General features: G+C 39.5%; 1 protein-coding gene across 1 annotated transcript in view; it reads right to left on the reverse strand.

Annotated features, from left to right (window-relative positions):
* Window positions 1–398: 398 nt before the first annotated feature.
* WBP2NL (WBP2 N-terminal like) overlaps window positions 399–19,843 on the reverse strand; it is a gene marked incomplete at its 5' end in the record, with an annotated part of 30,591 nt that continues 11,146 nt past the window's right edge. The window contains 3 exons of the mRNA XM_082420696.1: window positions 399–1,458; window positions 6,721–7,180; window positions 15,398–15,508. Coding sequence (XP_082276822.1) covers window positions 6,786–7,180; window positions 15,398–15,508 — 506 coding nt within the window. The 3' untranslated portion in view covers window positions 399–1,458; window positions 6,721–6,785. The remainder of the gene's footprint in view (window positions 1,459–6,720; window positions 7,181–15,397; window positions 15,509–19,843) is intronic.

Here is a 19,843-nt window from a genome sequence, read left to right on the forward strand (position 1 = left end):
CATCTAAGCTGCCCTACTGGGAGGCCCCAAGGGAACAGCACCAGGAAATGCATATCACAGACGCCCTCAGAAACAGAGAGACCCAAGGCCAAGGAGAGGTATGCAACAGAAAGCAGGCTTTAATCAAGGGTGAAAACCAGGGTGGCCCTAGCCTCTTCGGTTACACTGACTTCTCTTTTATCCTCAGGACATAGGCAGGAAGGAGGCCTGTTTTCTAACGACAACCCAAAAATCAGTCTCCATCCCCAAACTGTTTTACGTGCTGGTTCGGATCTCTCTCACTCTGGTTGGCTTGCAGTCTGTTTTCAAGCATTTTCCTTCCTTGAGAACAGGAGTCTTCTCACATTCATCTGTGTTTTGAGGCACTGGGTATAAGGGAAGGCACCTGGGAATCTGCCTAGAGCGCTCTTCCCCAGATATCTGCATGGCTACCTCCCTCACCTCCTTTACCCTTCAAATCTTTCCTCAAATATTATCTTCTCAACAAGGCTGTATTACAATCTGCTCCCTCTGCCAATCCCCCAGTTTTCCTAATCTCCCTCACTTTGCTCTATATTTTTTCATAGCTCTTAATAACTTCTGTCTTTGCTTTTCCTGCAGTTTGAATATGATATGCCTAGTTATATCATAACATTATATATATATATATATATATATACATACATATATATATATATATATAAAAAATATATTGACTGTGTCTTAGTAGAATGTAAGCTCCATAAGAGCAGGAATTTTTGTTTGTTTTGTTGACTGATAAAGTGCATAGAAATGGCACACAAAAGGCACTCAACAAATGAGTGTCTGAATAAAAAGGGAAACCTAAGTTTGGATCCCGCCCTGTCACTTACCAGCCAGCTGTGCGCCTTTGACAATTTGCTCCTCCCTCAGGCCCAGTTTCTTCATCTATGAGATTGGAGTCCAAGCACCCACCTCACTGGATTATGCATGTGAAGTGCCTGGCAGGGTGCTGGGCACGAATAGATAGTTAATAAACAGGCCGGTCAATTGACATAATTACTGCCCCTCTCAAACACTTCACCTTCCCATCTGTTATGAGTACCCTTTACTCGGAGCCATCACTAAGGCAATTAAGAACTTTAGGTCTGGGGCTGTGATGGGGGATGAGGCCATAAAAACCCAAAGATCTCAAGATTCTCGCTTTCTGGTGCCAGTTGAGCTGACTCAAGGGCAGCTGACCTCAGGCTCTCAGCAACCCCTACACCCCAATTACATGGCAGCAGAAGATCTGGAACCAATCTACTGGTCCTGTGAGAAATCTGAGCCCTCCTCTGACCTGCTAAACCACGTTTGACACAGTTGATTTTCTAAACCCTCTGATCACCAGGGATCAAGCCTGCAGCAGGGAAAGAGACTCAGAGCTCACCAGGACCTCACAGGTGTGTGGAGAGGATCAGGCCACTACGTGCACAGGAAACGCCTCCTACTGCTTGGCACCTGTGGGATGAAAAGAGGAAGCTCAGGAGCAGGTTTCCCAGGCAGAGGTTAGGGTTCCATGTCCTGCCTCCACCACTCAACAGTTGTGGATTCTTTCATTTCCTAAGGTCGCCAAGCTTCAGTATGCTTAGCTGTAACATGAAGATATTAACAGATTTTAATCCTCACTGGATTGCTATGGTGAGATACGCTTCTGAAGTGCTTTAGCACTTGTCTGGCACCTAGCTATAGTAATAGTCATTAGGTCATTTTCAAAGGCCTTTAAACACCAGATGAGTTCTATGGGACCCCCTTGCCCCTGGTGGCTTTGGCCAGTAAGAACCATACAAACTGTGGCTGTGAGGTAGGAAGAGGTGAAATATAACCATGCCTTCAGGGCTGTTCAACTCAATCGGCCAGAGAAGAGACAGCTTTCTCCAAAATCGGAAAAAAATTTTTTTGTATGTCAATGTATTTATTTATTTTTATTGGGGTATAGTTGATTTATAATATTATATAAGTTTCAGGGGTACAACATAGTGATTCACAATTTTTAAAGATTATACTCCATTTATAGTTATGATAAAATATTGGCTATATTCCCTGTACTGTACAATATACCCTTGTAGTTTATTTATTTTATACGTAGTAGTTTGAACCCTACCCCATCTTGCCCCTCCCCCCTGCCCTCTCCCCACTGGTAACCACTAGTTTGTTCTCTGTATCTGTGAGTCTGTTTCTTTTTTTGTTATATCCACTAGTTTGTTTTATCTTTTAGATTCCACATGTAAGTGATATCACACAGTATTTGTCTTTCTCTGTCTGACTTATTTCACTTAGCATAATGCCCTCCAGGTCCACCCATGGATACCATTGGGAGATGGGGATTGACATATATACACTAATATGTATAAAATAGATAACTAATAAGAACCTGCTGTATAAAAAAAATAAATAAATAAAATTTAAAAAAAAAGAATAATTAATTAAAAAGTAAATAAAAAGGCATACCAAGTTATGCTCCCACCAATAGTGTATAAAAAATAATCTTTTCCCCACATTCTTCCCAACACTTGAGTTTTTCGGTCAGTTTTTAAATTTTATATTGGCGTATAGTTGATTTACAATCCAAAATATATTTTTAAAAAATCCTTATACAACTTAATAGAAAAGCAAACAAACAACCCAATTAAAAAATGGGGAGAGGCTCCGAGTAGACATTTTTCCACAGAAGACATACAGATGGCCAACAGGCACAGGAAAAGGTGCCCAACATCACCAGTCATCAGCGAAATGCAAATCAAAACCACAATAAAATATCACCTCACACCTATAAGAATGGCCACTACCAAGAAGACAAGAAATAACAAGTGTTGGCAAGGACGTAGAGAAAAGGGAACACTTATGTACTGTTAGAGGGAATGCAAACTAGTGCAGCCACCACGGAAAACAGCATGGAGGTTCCTCAAAAAATCAAAGCTAGAACTACCATATAACCCAGCAGATCCACTTCCTGGCATTCATCCTGTCAAATACAAATTGGCACTTGCCATCTACCTCTACAAGGATTAAATCATGTGCTGCTGCATCTGCTGACGTTCAACACCCCCTGAAAGGAGTTCAGGGTGGAGAGCAGAAATGAGGTTCTCTGTGCTCTGGGAAAACTGGCAGAACAGGTCTTCAGATAGTTAGATATTTTCAGGAGCTGATTTTATGAGCCCAATTCTTATATCTCCTCAGATCTAGTAAAGCACTAAAATCCTTCATGGTGATGTCTGCTCCTCGTGACTAGCAGTAACCTTCTGCAAAAAAATATGTACTTGATTGCATGTACTCCCCCTTCACCAAAATCACATATATACTGACCTCCCCCACTACCTCTTTGGAGTTTCACAGAGCTATCTGAAATGCTGTCTCCCAGGCTATAGTCCTCATTTTGCCCCAAATAAAATTTAACTCGCAACTCTCATGTTGTACATTTTTTCTTAAGTCAACAATCCAAAAGAAACAAAATCACTATCTTGAAAATATATCTGCGGCTTCCCTGGTGGCGCAGTGGTTGAGAATTCGCCTGCCAAGGCAGGGGACACGGGTTCGAGCCCTGATCTGGGAAGATCCCACATGCCGTGGAGCAACTAAGCCCATGCGCCACAACTACTGAGCCTGTGCTCTACAGCCCACGAGCCACAACTACTGAGCCCATGTGCCGCAACTACTGAAGCTCACATGCCTAGAGCCCGTGCTCCGCAACAAGAGAAGCCACCACAATGAGAAGCCTGCGCACCACAATGAAGAGTAACCCCCACTCACCACAATTAGAGAAAGCCCGTGCGCAGCAATGAAGACCCAACACAGCCAAAGATAAATAAATAAAATAAATAAATTTATTTAAAATAAAAAGAAAAGAAAATATATCTGCACCCCAGTGTTCAATGCAGCGCCATCTGCAATAGCCAAGACAAGGAAACAACATGAGTTCATCACGAGATGAATGGATTTTTTTTAAATGTGGCACATATACAATCAAACATTACTCAGTCGTAAAAAGAAGGAAATCCTGCCATTTGAGACAACATGGATGGATCTCGAGGGCATCATACTAAGTGAAGTCAGACAGAGAAAGACAAATACCAATACTGTATGATCTCACTTATAGGTGAAATTTTTTTAAAAAATCAAAAACAAAAAAATGAAACTGAAGCCATAGATACAGAGAACAGATTGATGGTTGCCAGAGGCAGTGGGTGAAATGGGTGAAGGTGGTCAAAAGCTACAAATTTCCAATTATAAAATAAATAAGTCACGGGTGTGTAATGTACAGCACGGTGAGTATAGTTAATAATACTGTATTACATACTTGAAAGTTGCTAAGAGAGACCTTTTTTTTTTTTTAAACCAGTCATCTTTTATTGGGTGTTAATTCTGCATCAGGATATGAAAGGATTCAGGGGTGCCGGGCAAAAGTCATGGTCAGGAATGCAGAGTGTGCCCTCTTCAGAGGTACTCACTTGGCTGCTCATGTTTAAGTTCCTTGTAAGAACTGCAGTAGCTGAAAAGCATATAAGCTGCCAGCAACATAGAAAGCCCTACGATGCTCCCTTTCTTCATGTTGAAATACTTGTTGTAATACCAGTAATAACCTCTTTGAAACACTCCAGCAGTTCCTTTAAGGATGAAATCCCGCATTAGTATCCAGCTTGCCAGCTCCCTTAGTTTGACATTCAGGAGCTTCTTCTCCTTCAGTGGTACAACCGATTCCATCTTGGAGTCCTGGCTGTCTGCCCCAATATCAACTTTTCCATGTTGAACAAAGTTTGAGGCATAACTAAAGGCCTTCCCACATTCTTCATCTTCATAGGGTTTCTCACCACTATGAATTCTCTGATGAAGAAGAAGAGATGAATGTTTTCCAGCTATAAACGTTTTTCTATCACTGATTATTTTATAACTTGAATCCAAATCTGTACTCCAGTTTCTTGTTCCTTCCCTCACAACCATCCAGGGTTCTTTTTCTTGCTCCAATAACACAATTATGTCTGGCTTAGAAATGGAATGGCCCAGTGAGACCAAGTTACTATAGTTCTCCATCGTCACACTGCAGTACAACTTCTTCTGAACAAGGTCGAGAAATTCCCACTCATGCTGAAAGAACTCTATGGCCACATACTTGAATGTTATTGGTCCATGGGCCATGATTTTAGAGCTGCAAGAGCTGATCAGTACTCAGGGCTCCTTTACCAGAAAAACACAGAGTCCAGAAAACCCAGACCATCCCTTGCCAGCCTGGGGCTACCTCTGCACAATCATTTCGCAGCAACCTATGCTAGTTTCTCACTTGGATGGATGCCACTTACAGGCAGTTCCCAACAAGGAGCATAGAAAAAGGCCTGAGGTGGAAGTCACCTCGTCAATTGTCTCAATCATTTTTTTTTTTTTAGTATTTATTTATGTATTTATTTGGCTGTGCCAGGTCTTAGTTGTGGCATGCAGGATCTTTAGTTGTGGCATGCAGGATCTTTAGTTGTGGCATGTGGGATCTTTAGTTGTAGCATGCGGGATCTAGTTCCCTGACCAGGGATCAAACCCAGGCCCCCTGCATTGGGAGCGCGGAGTCTTAGCTGCTGGACCACCAGAGAAGTCCCTGTCTCAATCTTTTTAATGTTTGTAAATCTTTAGAGATAAAAATTCTCATTTCAAGTTGCATTTATCTAACACTAGTCAAGTTGAACAAACATCTTTTCAAATGATTCTTGGTCATGCTATTGCCTCAGTTAATTGAGAATTCACATCTTTTGTCCACTTTTTCTTTCTTTTTTTTTTTTAATTAATTAATTTATTTTTATTTTTGGCTGTGTTGGGTCTTCGTTTCTGTGCAAGGGCTTTCTCTAGTTGTGGCAAGCGGGGGTCACTCTTCATCGCAGTGCGCGGGCCTCTCACTATCGTAGCCTCTCTTGTTGTGGAGCACAGGCTCCAGACGCGCAGGCTCAGTAGTTGTGGCTCATGGGCCTAGTTGCTCCGTGGCATGTGGGATCTTCCCAGACCAGGGCTCGAACCCGTGTCCCCTGCATTAGCAGGCAGATTCTCAACCACTGCGCCACCAGGGAAGCCCCACTTTTTCTTTTGGGTTGATTTGCAGAAGTTCATATATTCTGACTACAAACTATTTGTTTGTTTAATATATATATTGGAAATCAGTTTCTCCTAGTCTCTTATCTATCTTTTAACTTTGGTCATACAGAAGTTTCAAATTTTGTTATAGTTAAATTTATCACTGTTTTCCTTTATTTCTTCATTGTTTTTGGTGTTCTTAAAGAAGGCTTCCCCTACCTCTAGATATCATTTTCAATGGCTGCATAATATTTCATTGTGTGGATATACCATAATTTGTGAAATTCTCTCTCACTATTGAAAATTTAAGTTGTCCCATCCTTTCACTAATATAAATAATGCTATGAAAAACAACAAAGTGTTCAATTTGATATTTTTAAATATATATCTTAGTTCCTAGCAAAATGAGCATAATAAATGTTTCTTGAATGAGGGAGGGGAAAATGCAGGACATTTTTTCCACACTCACTCAAGGCACGTTAAAAAAAATGCAGCCCAATGTACACCAAATTATTGGAGAATTAGCTCTACAATTCTACTTCTCCTTTAGCCCATCTAATCAAGAGCTGACTCTGCCTCTAAAATCTAGGCATGGAAGTAAAGTTTCATCTTCTCCCTAAGGTTGCCTTTCCAAAGGCTGTGACAACTATCTGAGACAGGCCTTTAACCACATACCTGAGTCATCCTTCTTATTGTGACTTCAGTTTTAGGATGCCCTTTGCTTGGTGAGTCTTCAATGTTTACTTCTTAGAAGGTGGTAAATGAGCCTGAGAAGACGAGGTAGATGGAAGAGAAGCCTCCGGCTGGGCTGCCACAGATTTGTAAGAGGCAGCTCTATTTCCAGCAGGTGGAGCTTCATATGCTGGAGGTGGGGCTTCATTTCCAGCTGGTGGGGCTCCATATCCTGCAGGCAGGGCTTCATATGTCACTGGTGGGGTTCCATATCCCGCAGATGGGGCTCTGGCTCCATATCCCCCACGTGGGGCTTCATATCCCACAGGTGGGGCTACATATTCCCCAGGAGGGGCTCCATATCCCCCAGGCGGGGCTCCATATCCTGCAGGTGATGCTCCATATCCTGCTGGTGGGGCTCCGTATCCTGGTGGTGGGGGTCTGTAGACCACAACTGGGTATGCTGAGAAGGAAAAAAATCAGTTAGTCATTTTTTAGAGTAGACAAGGAATAAGTAAGAAGGAGGTAGAAGATAAAAAATAATACTGAAGCAAACTGACACAGGAAGAGAATTCAGGCAGAACAATGCAGAAGCCATATTCTTCAGCCATCACCAGCTGAAGGCTTTATCATTTCTTGTGGAAGAATTCAAATCAACATGAAAACAACCCTATAGTTATATCTCTACGTTACTTATAGTTGTACCCAGATACATACTTAACTTAATAAAGTTTGTTTTGATGATAAAAAAGTAATAAATGTTCAATGAGGAATATGTATTTGGGAAATAGAGAAGAGATAAATTTTTAAAAGTCATCTATAATTCCATCATCAAAGATAAAAACTTAATATTTTGGTGCATTTTTTGGTAGGATCTCTGTTAATCTTTTTTATACAATCATGATTATAACAAACATACAATTTTTTAAAAATCTGGCTCTTTTTACTTGACATTATGAGAAAGTTCTTTATATTATTAATATATTTCATAAATTAAAAGCTGGACTATATTTTATCATGCTGATAAGTGCTACTTATGATATGTGCTCCCTGGTTGTTGGAGAGCATGTTGCTTCCAAATTTCCAATTAATATTATAATAAACATGGGTTTTATTTTTTTCCTTGGCTACATTCCCTAAGTGATTTAACTGTGTCAGTGTGAATGGACAACTGTCAAGTTATTTTTCTATAATCCATATTTATGTTTAAGCTATGTAGAAAACACATTAAAAGAACTGTCTTAAAGATGCTCAAAGAACTAAAGGAAAATGTGGAGAAAGTCAAGAAAATTATATATGAACAAAATAGAAATATCAATAAAGAGATAGAAAACCTAACAAGAAAAGAAACAAACAAAAAAATTCTGGAGCTGAAAAGTACAATAACTGAAATGAAAAATTCACTAGAGGGATTCACATTCAGATTTGAATAGGCAGAAGAAAGAATCAGTAAACCTGACTACAGGACAATAAAAATTGTTGATACTGAGGAACAGAAAGAAAAAGACTGAAGAAAAGTGAACAGAGCCCAAGGGACCAGTGGGGCACTACCAAGCAGACCAACATACACATTGTGGAAGTTCCAGAAAAAGAAGAGAGAGAGAAAGTTGTAGAGAAAATATTTGAAGAAATAATGGCTGAAGACTTCCCAAATCTGATGAAAGACATGAATATAAACATCCAAGAAGCTCAATAAACTCCAAGTAAGATGAACTCAAAGAGATCCACACTGAGACACACTATAGTCAAACTTTCAAAAGCCAAAGATAAAGAGAGAATCTTGAAAGCAGCAAGAGAGAAGTGAATAATCACATACAAGAGATCCTCAATAAGAAAGTCAGCAGGTTTCTCATCAGAAACGTTGGAGGCCAGAAATAAACTGTCCAACAAGAATCCTATATCTGGCCAAACTCCTGTGAGAGTGAGAAAGAAATTAAGATGTTTCCAGATAAACAAAAGCTGAGGGAGTTCATTACTACTAGACTTGCCCTGCAAGAAATGCTTAAGGGAGTCCTACAGGGTGAAATGAAAGGACACTAGACAGTAATCTGAAGCCATATGAAGAAATAAAGATATCAATAAAGGTAAATCATTGAGCAATTATAAAAGCTAATATTATTATAACAATGGTTTGTAATTCCATTTTTGTTTTCTACATAACTAAAGAGACTAATGCATTTAAAAGAATTATTAGATTATGGTTTTTGGGGCACAATGTATAAAGATGAATTTTGTGACATCAACTGAAAGGGGTGAAGACAGAGGAGCTGTAAAGGTACAGAGTATTTGTATGTTACTGAAGTTAAGATGGTAAAAATTCAAATTAGTGTTATAACTTTAGGATGTTAAACGTAACCCCCATGGTAGCCACACACACACACACACACACACACACACACACACACACACACACAAAGAACAGCTATGAAATATAAACAAAAGGAAATGAGAGTAGTGGGAGTCAAGATGACTGTGTGGGAAGACATGGAGTTAGCATCTCTCCACAACTAAGGCACCTGCCAGCCGCTGGTGGGGGACTCTGATGCCAAGGAGATGGGAGGAACCCCAAAGTGAACCAGTAGGTCGTAGGGGGACTGAGGGGGGAGGAGAAGTGGAGGCCAGACAGGATCAGTGCCCCTGAGGCTGGGGAGATCAGGAGAAGCAGGTGGGAGGGACTCTCTGGGAAGAGCAGGAGAGGAGCGGAGGGTGATTGCCTGGCCCACTCGGGCTGGGGAGCCTGCTGAGCTCCCAGACTGGTACCTCCCCCTCCAAAGCCCCATCCAGGCCGCGTGGGTCCTGGGGGCATAGAAGGGAGGTCAGGGAGTTCAGGAGTCAAAATCAACTAAACACAAAAGAAGACAGTAATGCAGGAATTGAGGGACAAAAAAGCTATAAGGTATATAGAAACCAAATAGTGAAATGACAGAAGTAAGGCCCCCATCATCAGTAATTACTTTAAATGTAAGTGGATTAAATTCCCCAATCAAAAGACAGAGATTGGCAGAATGAATAAAAACTCATGATTCAACTACATGCTGTGTGTATAAGATACTTACTCTAGATACAAAGACATAAATAAATTGAAAGTAAAAGGATGGAAAAAGATATTCCACGTAAATAGTAACCAAAAGAGAGCAAAAGTGGCTATACTAATATCAGACAAAATAGACTTTACATCAAAAAGATTACGAGATAAAGAAGGAAATTACATATTAATAAAATGTTCAATACAGCAAAAGGATATAACAATTATAAACATTTACACACCTAATGACAGACCATCACATATATGAAGTAAAAACTGACAGAACTGAAGGAAGAAATAGACAATTCTACAATAATAGTTGGAGACTTCAATATCTTTCACTCACAATGATGGCTAGAACAACCAGACAGAAGATAAATAAGGAAATAGAGGATGTAAAAAACACAACAAACCAACTGGATCTAACAGACATATATATGACACTCTACCCAACAACAATAGAATACACATTCCTCTCAAGTATACATGGTACATTTTTCAGAATAGAACATATATTAGGCAACAAAGTAAGTCTGGATAGATTTTAAAAGATAGATGTCATACAAAGTAGCTTCTCTGACCACAAAGGGATGAATTTACAAATCAACAACAGAAGTAAAACTGAAAAAATTACAAATTTGTGGAAATTAAACACCGCACTCTTAAACCACAAATGGATCAAAGAAGAAATCACAAGGGAGGTTAGAAAATACTTAGAGATGAATGAAAATGTAAACACAACATACCGGGACTTCCCTGGTGGTCCAGTGGCTAAGACTCGGTGCTCCCAATGCAGGGGGCCCGGGTGTGATCCCTGGTCAGGGAATTAGATCCCACAGGCCACAACTAAGAGTTTGCATGCCACAACTAAAAGATCCCACATGCCACACCAAGACCCGGTGCAGCCAAATAAATAAATAAATTTTTTTGAGCTTTTTTTTAAATTTATTTTTTTATACAGCAGGTTCTTATTAGTTACCTATTTTATACATATTTGCATATATATGTCAATCCCAATCTCCCAATTCATCCCACCACCACCCCCCATAATAAACAAATATTAAAAACAAACAAACAAACAAAAAACACCATATACCAAAGCTCCAAGGATGCAGCAAAAGCAACGCTAAGGGGGAAATTTATAGTTAAAAACACACTAAAAAACAAAAAAGATCCTAAGTCAACAACCTAACTTAAAAACTTAAAGAACTAAGAAAAGAAGAACAAACTAAATCCAAAGCTAGCAGAAGGAAGGAAATAATAACAATTAGAACATAGATAAATGAAAAAGAGAATAGAAAAACAATAGAGAAAATCAGTGCAGCCAAAAGCTGGTTCTTTGAAAAGATCAACAAAATTGAGAAACCTTTAGCTAGACTGACCAAAAAAAAAAGAGAAGAGTCAAATTATTAAAATTAGAAATGGAAGTGGGTACATTACTACTGATTCTACAGAGATAAGAAGGATTATAATACGCTACTATGAACAACAGTATGTTAACAAATTGGCTAGCCTAGAAGAAATGGATAAATTCCTAGAAACCTAAAACCAATAACACTAAATCATGAAGAAATAGAAAATCTGTATAGATCTAGTAAGGAGACTGAATCAATAATTTAAAAAATCTCCCAACAAAGAAAACACCTGGACCTGATTGTTTCACTGTTGAATTCTACTAAACACATAAAGAACTAATACCAATCCTTCTCAAACTTTTCCAAAAAATTGAAGATGAGGGAACACTTCCTAACTCATTTTATTACCTATTGTGAATAATGCTTCTATGAACATGGTGTACAAATGTCTCTTAGACCCTGCTTTCTATTCTTTTGGTATATACCCAGTAGTGGAATTGCTGGGTCATTAAAAAAATTTTTAGGAACCTACATACTATGTTTCACAGTGGCTGTCCCATTTTATATTCCCACCAACAGTACATAAGCATTCCAATTTCTCCACATCCTTGCCAACATTTGTTGTTTACTGTTTTTTTTTGATAGCAGCCATCCTAATGGGCAAGAAATGAAAACTTATGTTCACACAAAAACCTGTACCAAAACCTGCAACCAACCCAGATATACTTGAGCTGCTGAATGGTTAAACAAATTCTTGTACATCTATACCATGAACTATTACTCAACAACAAGAAGGAACAAATTATTGATACATGCAACAACCTGGGTGAATCTTGAGGAATAATGCTGAGTGAAAAAAGTCTATCCCAAAAGCTTACATATTACATGATTCCATTTATATAACAATCTTGAAATGTCAAAATTATAGAAATGGAGAACAGATTAGTGGTTGCCATGCGTTAAAGAGGAGGGGGAGGAAGGGAAGTAGGTGTAGCTATAAAAAGACAAACAGGAGTGATCCTTGTGGTAATGTAAATGTTCTGCATTTTTATTGTATCACGTCAATACCCTGGTTGTGATATTATACTATAGTTCTGCAAAATGTTACCAGTGGGAGAAACTAGGTAAAAGGTATAAAGAATATCTCAGTATTATTTCCAAAAATGTATGGGAATCTACAATTATCTCAAAATAAAAAGTTTAATTAAAAAACCATAATTATAGCAATAAACAATCTAAAAAGGAAATTAAGAAAACAATTACATTTACGATAGCATCCAAAAGAATAAAATACCTAGGAATAAATGTAACCAAGGAGGTAAAAGACTTGTGCTTTGGGACTTCCCTGGTGGCGCATTGATAAGACTCCGCACTCCCAATGCAGGAGGCCCGGCTTCGATCCCTGGTCAGGGAACTAGATCCCATGTGCGTACCGCAACTAAGAGTTTGCATGCCACAACTAAGGAGCCTGCATGCTGCAACTAACACCCAGCGCAACCAAATAAATAAATAAATATTTTAAAAAAAGACTTGTGCACTGAAAACTACAAAACATTACTGAGATAAATTAAAGAAGACCTACATAAATAAAAAGAGTTCCTATGTTCATGGGTTAGAAGACTTAATATTAAATTAAGATAGCAATTCCTCCAAAACTGATCTACAAATTCAATTCAATCCTTATCAAAATTCTAATGGTCTTTTTGCAGAAATGTAAAAGGTGATTCTCAAATTCATATGGAGCTATAAGGGACCATGGAAGGCCAAAACAATTTTGAAAAAGAAATACAAAATAGGAGGACTCACACTTCCCTATTTTGAAACTTACTACAAAGTTACAGTAATCAAAACAATGTGGTACTGGCATAGGATAGACTCATATACCAATGGGAATAGAACTGAGAGTCCAGAAATAAACCTTAACATCTATTACCAACTGATTTTCAACAAGGGTGCCAAGACCACCCAGTGGGGAAAGAATAGTGTCTTCAACAAATGATTCCTGGACAACACATGCAAAAGAACAGAGTTGGACCCTAACCTTACTCCATATACAAAAATTAACTCATAGAGACTTCCCTGGTGGTCCAGTGGTTAAGACTCTGTGCTCCCAATGCAGGGGGCCAGGGTCTGATCCCTGGTCAGGGAACTAGATCCTGCATGCCGCAACTAAAAGATCTCGCATGCAGCAACAAAGATCCCATGTGCCACAACTAAGACCCAGTGTAGCCAAATAAATAAATATTCTTTAAAATTAAAAAAAATTAACTCATAATGAATCAATAACTGAAATATGAGCCAAAATTATAAAACTCTTAGATGAAAACATAGGGGTTGATCTTCATGACATTGGACTTGGCAATGGATTCTTAATTTGATACCAAAAGCACAAGTAACAAGAGAAAAAAATAGATAAATTCATCAAAAATTAAAACTTTTGTGCATCAAAGGATATTCTCAAGAATGTGAAAGATGACCTACAGAATGGGCAACATATTTGCAAGTCCCATGTCTGATAAGGATATCCAGAATATATAAAGAACTCTTACAACTCAAACAATGAAAAGACAAACTACCCAAGTTAAAAATGGGCAAGGACTGGAATAGATATATCTCCAAAGAAGATATGCAAATGGCCAACAAGCACATGAAAAGATGTTCAACATCATTGATCATCAAGGAAATGCAAATTAAAATTATAATGAGATATCTCCTCACAAACACTAGGATGGCTTTAATATAAACAACAAGCAAAAAAAAGGAAAATAACAAGCATTGGCAAGGATGTGGAGAAATAGGAACTTGTACATTGCTGGTGAGAATACAAAATAGTGCAGTTGCTGTGGAAAATAGTTTGGTGGTTCCTCAAAAAAGTTAAACATTAAATTACTATATGACCCAATAATTCCAAACCTAGGTATATACCCAAGAGAAATGAAAACTTATGTCCACCCAGAAACCTATATACAAATGTTTATAGGCGCTATTATTCATAATAACCAAAAAGTGGAAACAAGCCAAATGTTCATCAATGGATGAATGGATAACAAACCGTGATACGTGCAATGGAATATTAGTCAGCCACAAAAAATGAATAAAGTACTGATAACGCTACAGCTTGGACAAACCTTGAAAACATTATGCTAAGTGAGATAAGCCAAACACAAAGGTCACATGTTGCTTGACTCCTTTTATGTGATATACACAGAATAGGCAAATCCAGAAAGACAAAAAGCAGATTAGAGGAAACCAAGAGATGTGGGGAGAGGACAATGGGGAATGATTACTTAGTGGGTATGGGGTATTCTTATGGAGTGATGAAAAAGTTTTGTTTTGTTTTGTTGGCCTCGCCACACAGCATGAGGGATCTTAGTTCCCCAACCAGGGATCAAACCCACGTCCCCTGCAGTGGAAGCGTGGTCTTAACCACTGGACTGCCAGGGAAGTCCTGAAAAACTTTTGAAACTAGAGAGAGCTGACGGTTGCACAACATTGTGAATACCCTAAATACCAATGAATTGTACATTTTAAAATGGTTAATTGTATGTTATGTGAATTTCAACTCAAAAACTTTTTAATAAAACTTTAGCAACACTTACTTTTAGATTTTGAATATTAGATTTTAGTAACCCTTAAAAACTAAGGTAACTATTAAGACCATAGATAACTATCCTTCAGTTGTATACAAAACTAAATAAGCCAATGGACATGTACGTCATGCTCCAAGGAGAACCCAAGAAACAGCCTGAATTTGGGGGTCTGTTGGTAACCTGTTAGGAGACTTTTTGTGGTCCACCAACAGACTGTGGACCACAGTTGAGAATCACTGATCTATGTCTCCTGGAACATGACTCAGCAGCTATGGACAGGCATGACTGTTAAAGGAAAGTGTACAGGGCATAAAGCCCAGGACTGGAGTCCTCAGTGAGGTTGAAGGGTAAGGCACAAGCATGATGGCTATGCTTGTGTGAAAGGGGAAGGGGGAAGTTGGCAAGAGCACATGTTTCCGCTCAGGCTGTAAGCAGGAAGTGGCTGTTCCCACTGATGGGAGTTGCCCAGGTATGCTCCATATTTGTACATTATAGTTAAAAGTAAACCTGAAATGGAAGCCTGGTCACTTACTGACTTGCCACTGGGTTTTAGTCTGGAAATGAAGTCATGGACTCAACCATTTTCCAGCCCCCCAAACCTCTGTTGCTTCTCTTGCAGCAGAATTGGAGGCAAGGTAGCAGTGAATAGATCTTTGAGCCCCTGGCATACTTTTCCACCTCCCAGGAAGAACCTCCATGCCATATCTTACCTGGACAAGGCGTCTGTTGGGTGCACATCATGCCCTCTGGTGCAGTAATTATATAGAGTCCTGAAGTGCCGAACCAGTAATTTACACTTCCAAGTGGAATTCCTCTGGCAGCTGAGAAGACAAGTTTGGCAAAATAGGGACTCTTTAATTCTTTTAAGTCAGATGTACAGCAGCTATCAACCAAATAATTAACAGAGTATTAACCATCACCTTACATGTGTGTCCAACAATGTTCCCAGGATACAAGATTAAACATATATATTGCCCTTGTCCTCAACTGTATGCTTCTTGAAGGCAGTGATTGTGTATATTTGCCTGTGCTTATTGAAGGCCTAGCATAACACCCACCATGATAGGTATTCAGAAAAAATTTCCAAGTGAGGATTCTATCAAGTTGGCAAGATAAGTCCATTAAAGACCAATGTAATGGCAGTACTGAAGAAAGCACTTCTGTTTGTCTCCCTCTGCATCTCTCTTAAAAGGACATTTTTGATGGTATTTGGGGTCCACTTGAATAATCCAGAGTAATCCCCTCATCTCAAGATCCTTAATTATATCTGAAAATACTTTTTTTTTTTTTTTTACAAACAAGGTAACATTCACAGATTCTGAGGATTAGGACACAGATTATACCTTGGGGAGCCATTATCAGCCTGCCACACTAATTTCTGGCCTATGGCATATGATCAGAAGTAATGGACACCGCTTCCAGGCCTGACCCATGAAAACTTCCCAGGTGAGATCTTTACTCTCTTCCCCTCTCTTCTGGCTACCCAAAGAGGTCTTGGAAGCCACATGTTAACGATGGCAGAGACTCTATTACCCTGGGTCCCTGACGGGCTATGTGGAACAGAGTCCCCTTTCACTCCTGTTGATTGGCCTTTATATAAGCAGTAATATCCATTATCTTAAGCCATTGATAATTTGGGGTTTATCTGTTTCAATAGCTAGCATTATCTTAACTAATTCACTCTGAATCTAAAGTTGTCATCCTTCCCTGTTACCCTCCCCTTCAATATTCTATTAGTATCCCTTTTCAGAGTAAGTAATTATTTTATTCACTTACATGTTTGCTTATTTCTTATATGACTCTCACTAGACCGTAAGTTTAACAAAAGCAGGGACTATGTACTTATGTTTCCTTCACTGTTGTGTTCCCAATTGTCTCTCCTAGTGTTTGGCACACAATAGGTACTCAATACATGTTTGCTAAAAACTTAAATCAAAGAGCCCTAACAAAGCAACTCTGCTGAGGGGAAAGGAACCTTTCCTGGTCAAATAATCAGATCATGATGCATGATGGGTGTTTAATTAATTCCAAAAGCCTCAAGGAAGCCCATTCACAAGACCTGACTCTGCCAGGGGAGTAGGCACAGGTTTCCACACCTAAACCATGACATAATCAGACCCAGAGCAGTTCCAGACATTGGGCCAAGTTCATATAAGTTGCCTAAATCCTTTCCAAGTGGCTGTGCAATGGCTGAGACACTGACCTACATTTGCAGGCCAAGAAGCAGAACTTAATGAGAGCACAAAGAGAATCCCCTGAAGTTGCCTGACCCTTATCTCATAATCCTAAAAATAAGCCCCCTCAGTACTGTGAGGCCAAAAATAAGAGTGAACTCAAGACCCAGAATGCAATTGTCCCGAGTTCCCCAGACATCTGTAGCAAAGGGGAACTGGATTTCCAAGTGTCCCCTGACCCGGATTCTTCATAGCTACACTCCCTCTGTCTGTAGGACACCTTGTTATCCAATGTCAGGCTTCCAGATGCTGTCTGCCCTCTGGACCATGAAGAGCTGCTAGTTGGGTACAGCTTGTGAACTCCTTGGCCTTTATATATTTGCACTGTATTTTTAACAGTAACTGCAACAAATTTTCTTACTCTTCAGTTTTCTCTAATATGGTTCTTCATCACCTTTCTTCTCCAGCAGTTCACTGAAATCTCTTGATAATTCTGCCAAAAACCTCAAATTTCCACATGCAATGCACATTTTTCAGTCTTCATTTTACCAAACATCTCTCCAGCAGCTGACAGATGACCACCCAGTAATGCTTGAAACTTTCTCCTCCCTTGACTTCCAGGATAATGAACTCACTTGATTCTTCTCTTACCTCTCAATCAGCCCCTTCTCAATCTCCATTGAAGGTCACCCCTCCCTACCTATCCCTTAAATGTTGAGGACCCTTGGCATACCATCCTTAATTCACTGAATGAGCCCATCGTTCACATGGCTCCAGAGATGACCTGTGTGCTGAGGATTTCCAAATCAGTGTCTTGATACAGTGCATCTTTGGAGCTCCAAGCTGCATGTCCACTGCCTTTAGCAGCTTGTGTACCTCACACTTAATATGGTGCAGGGGTTAAGAGTGTAGGCTCAAAAGGACACAACATCACTTATACAGTATTCCTGCCAAAATACGTGACCTGAATATAATCATGAGGAAACAGACAAATACAAATTAAGGGATATTCTACGAAACAATAAGGCTGTATTCTTTTTAAAATGTCAAGGTCATGAAAGACAAAAAGAAAGGCTGAGCCCAGACTAAAGGAGACCAAAGAAATAGGACAACTGAATTCAATATGTGATCTGGGATTAGATCCTGGATCGGAAAAAAAAAATGCTATTAGAATTAGGAATAGTAATGATCAATCATTGGAATCTGAATAATCAATAGTATTGTTTCAATGTTAAATTTTCTGATTTGATAAGCACACTGAGGTTAGATGAGAGAATGCCCTTGTTCTTGGGAGATACACACTCAAATATTTAGAAATGAAGGAAATGATCTTTGTGACTTACTCCCAAATAGTTCAAACAAAAGCAGAAAAAAAAAAAAGAATAACATAAAGCAAACGTGGGGATTTCTCTGCTGGCGCAGTGGTTAAGAATCCGCCTGCCAACGCAGGGGACACAGGTTCGAGCCCTGGTCTGGGAAGATCCCACATGCCGCGGAGCAACTAAGCCCACGCACCACAACTACTGAGCCCGCGCGCCTAGAGCCCATGTTCTGCAACAAGAGAAGCCACCGCAATGAGAAGCCCGTGCACCGCAATGAAGGGTAGCCCCCGCTCACCGCAACTAGAGAAAGCCTGCGTGCAGCAACGAAGACCCAACACAGCCAAAAATAAATAAATAAATAAATTTATTTTTTTTTAAAAAGCAAATGTGGGAAAATGTTAATAATGGGTTAATCTAGATGAAGGTCCATGGGAGTTCATTGTAATATTCTTAAAACTTTTCTATAGATCTGATTTTTTTTCAAAATGAAAATTTTAGAGAGAGAGAGTAGGTTTAAGGTTCAAATTCCAGCTCCACCACTTGCTAACTGTATAGCCTTGGGAAATTATATAACCATCCCTGACTCAGTTTCCCCAGCTCTACATTGGGGATAATGATAGAATCTACATCATAAGTTTTTGTGAGGATTAAATAAATTAACACATGTAAAGGCCTTGGAACACTGCCCAGTATATGATAAGCATTCAATAAATGTTAGCTAGTATTAATTACTATGTCTAAAGTTGAACTCATTTCCTCTCCAATTTAGACTATCTCTTATACTCTTTTTTTTTTTTTTTTGGCCACGTCGCTAGCGGGATCTTAGTTCCCTGACCAGGGATGGAACCCGGGCCGATCCCCAACCACTGAAAGCACCGAGTCCCAACCACTGGACCGCCAGGGAATTCCCTAGACTATCTCTTATACTCTTGACTATGGTCTATAGCATCATGATCCAGTCAGTCTTCTAAGGTAGAAAATTCACTACATTCTTCTGTGTGTCCCCAGAACTTTGTCCATGCCTCTATTACAGCACATGCCATAAGATAGGATAATGTATTTGCATATGTCTATCTCTACTGGACTGTGTTTGTCTCAACTAGATTGGAGTTGGGGGTGGAGAAGGCAAGGGAGAAAGGGGAAGAGCATTCCAGACAGAGCAAATAGCATGAAGGCTCAGAGATGGGAGAGCAAGGCACAAAGAAATCCAGTTGGATTGGAGTACAAAAGGTGAGAGAATGAGGGATATAAAGTGAGGCTAGATTGAATTAAAACATAACATAAAAAGATTATTTGTATCTTCTGGTACATCCATTAGATCAGTGCTGCAGGGCTTGACGGTACCTCTTCCCATGCTTTAGTCCCATGAAAGATGGGAATTAAACCTAAGAGAAGCAAAGGCAAAGTCAGAAAGGAGAGAAGAAAAAAACCATGCCAGAGGAAGAAGAGCCAAGGCAACCCTACCGAAAACAAGACTACTCAGTGATACATGAGACCGGCACTTAAATGGACAAAAGACTATCAGGTATAATTAGTTGTTCAGGTGTCTGACGGTAAGCTCCCATTAGATTGCAAACTCCTTCAGGACAGGGAGGGACTAAATCTTGTGTTCCTAGCACGTAGTATGTTACTTGGCACATAGTCGGTAGGCTCAGGAAAT

Source organism: Balaenoptera physalus (genome assembly GCF_965194825.1).
Source record: "Balaenoptera physalus genome assembly, chromosome: 13".
Lineage (NCBI taxonomy): Eukaryota > Metazoa > Chordata > Mammalia > Artiodactyla > Balaenopteridae > Balaenoptera > Balaenoptera physalus.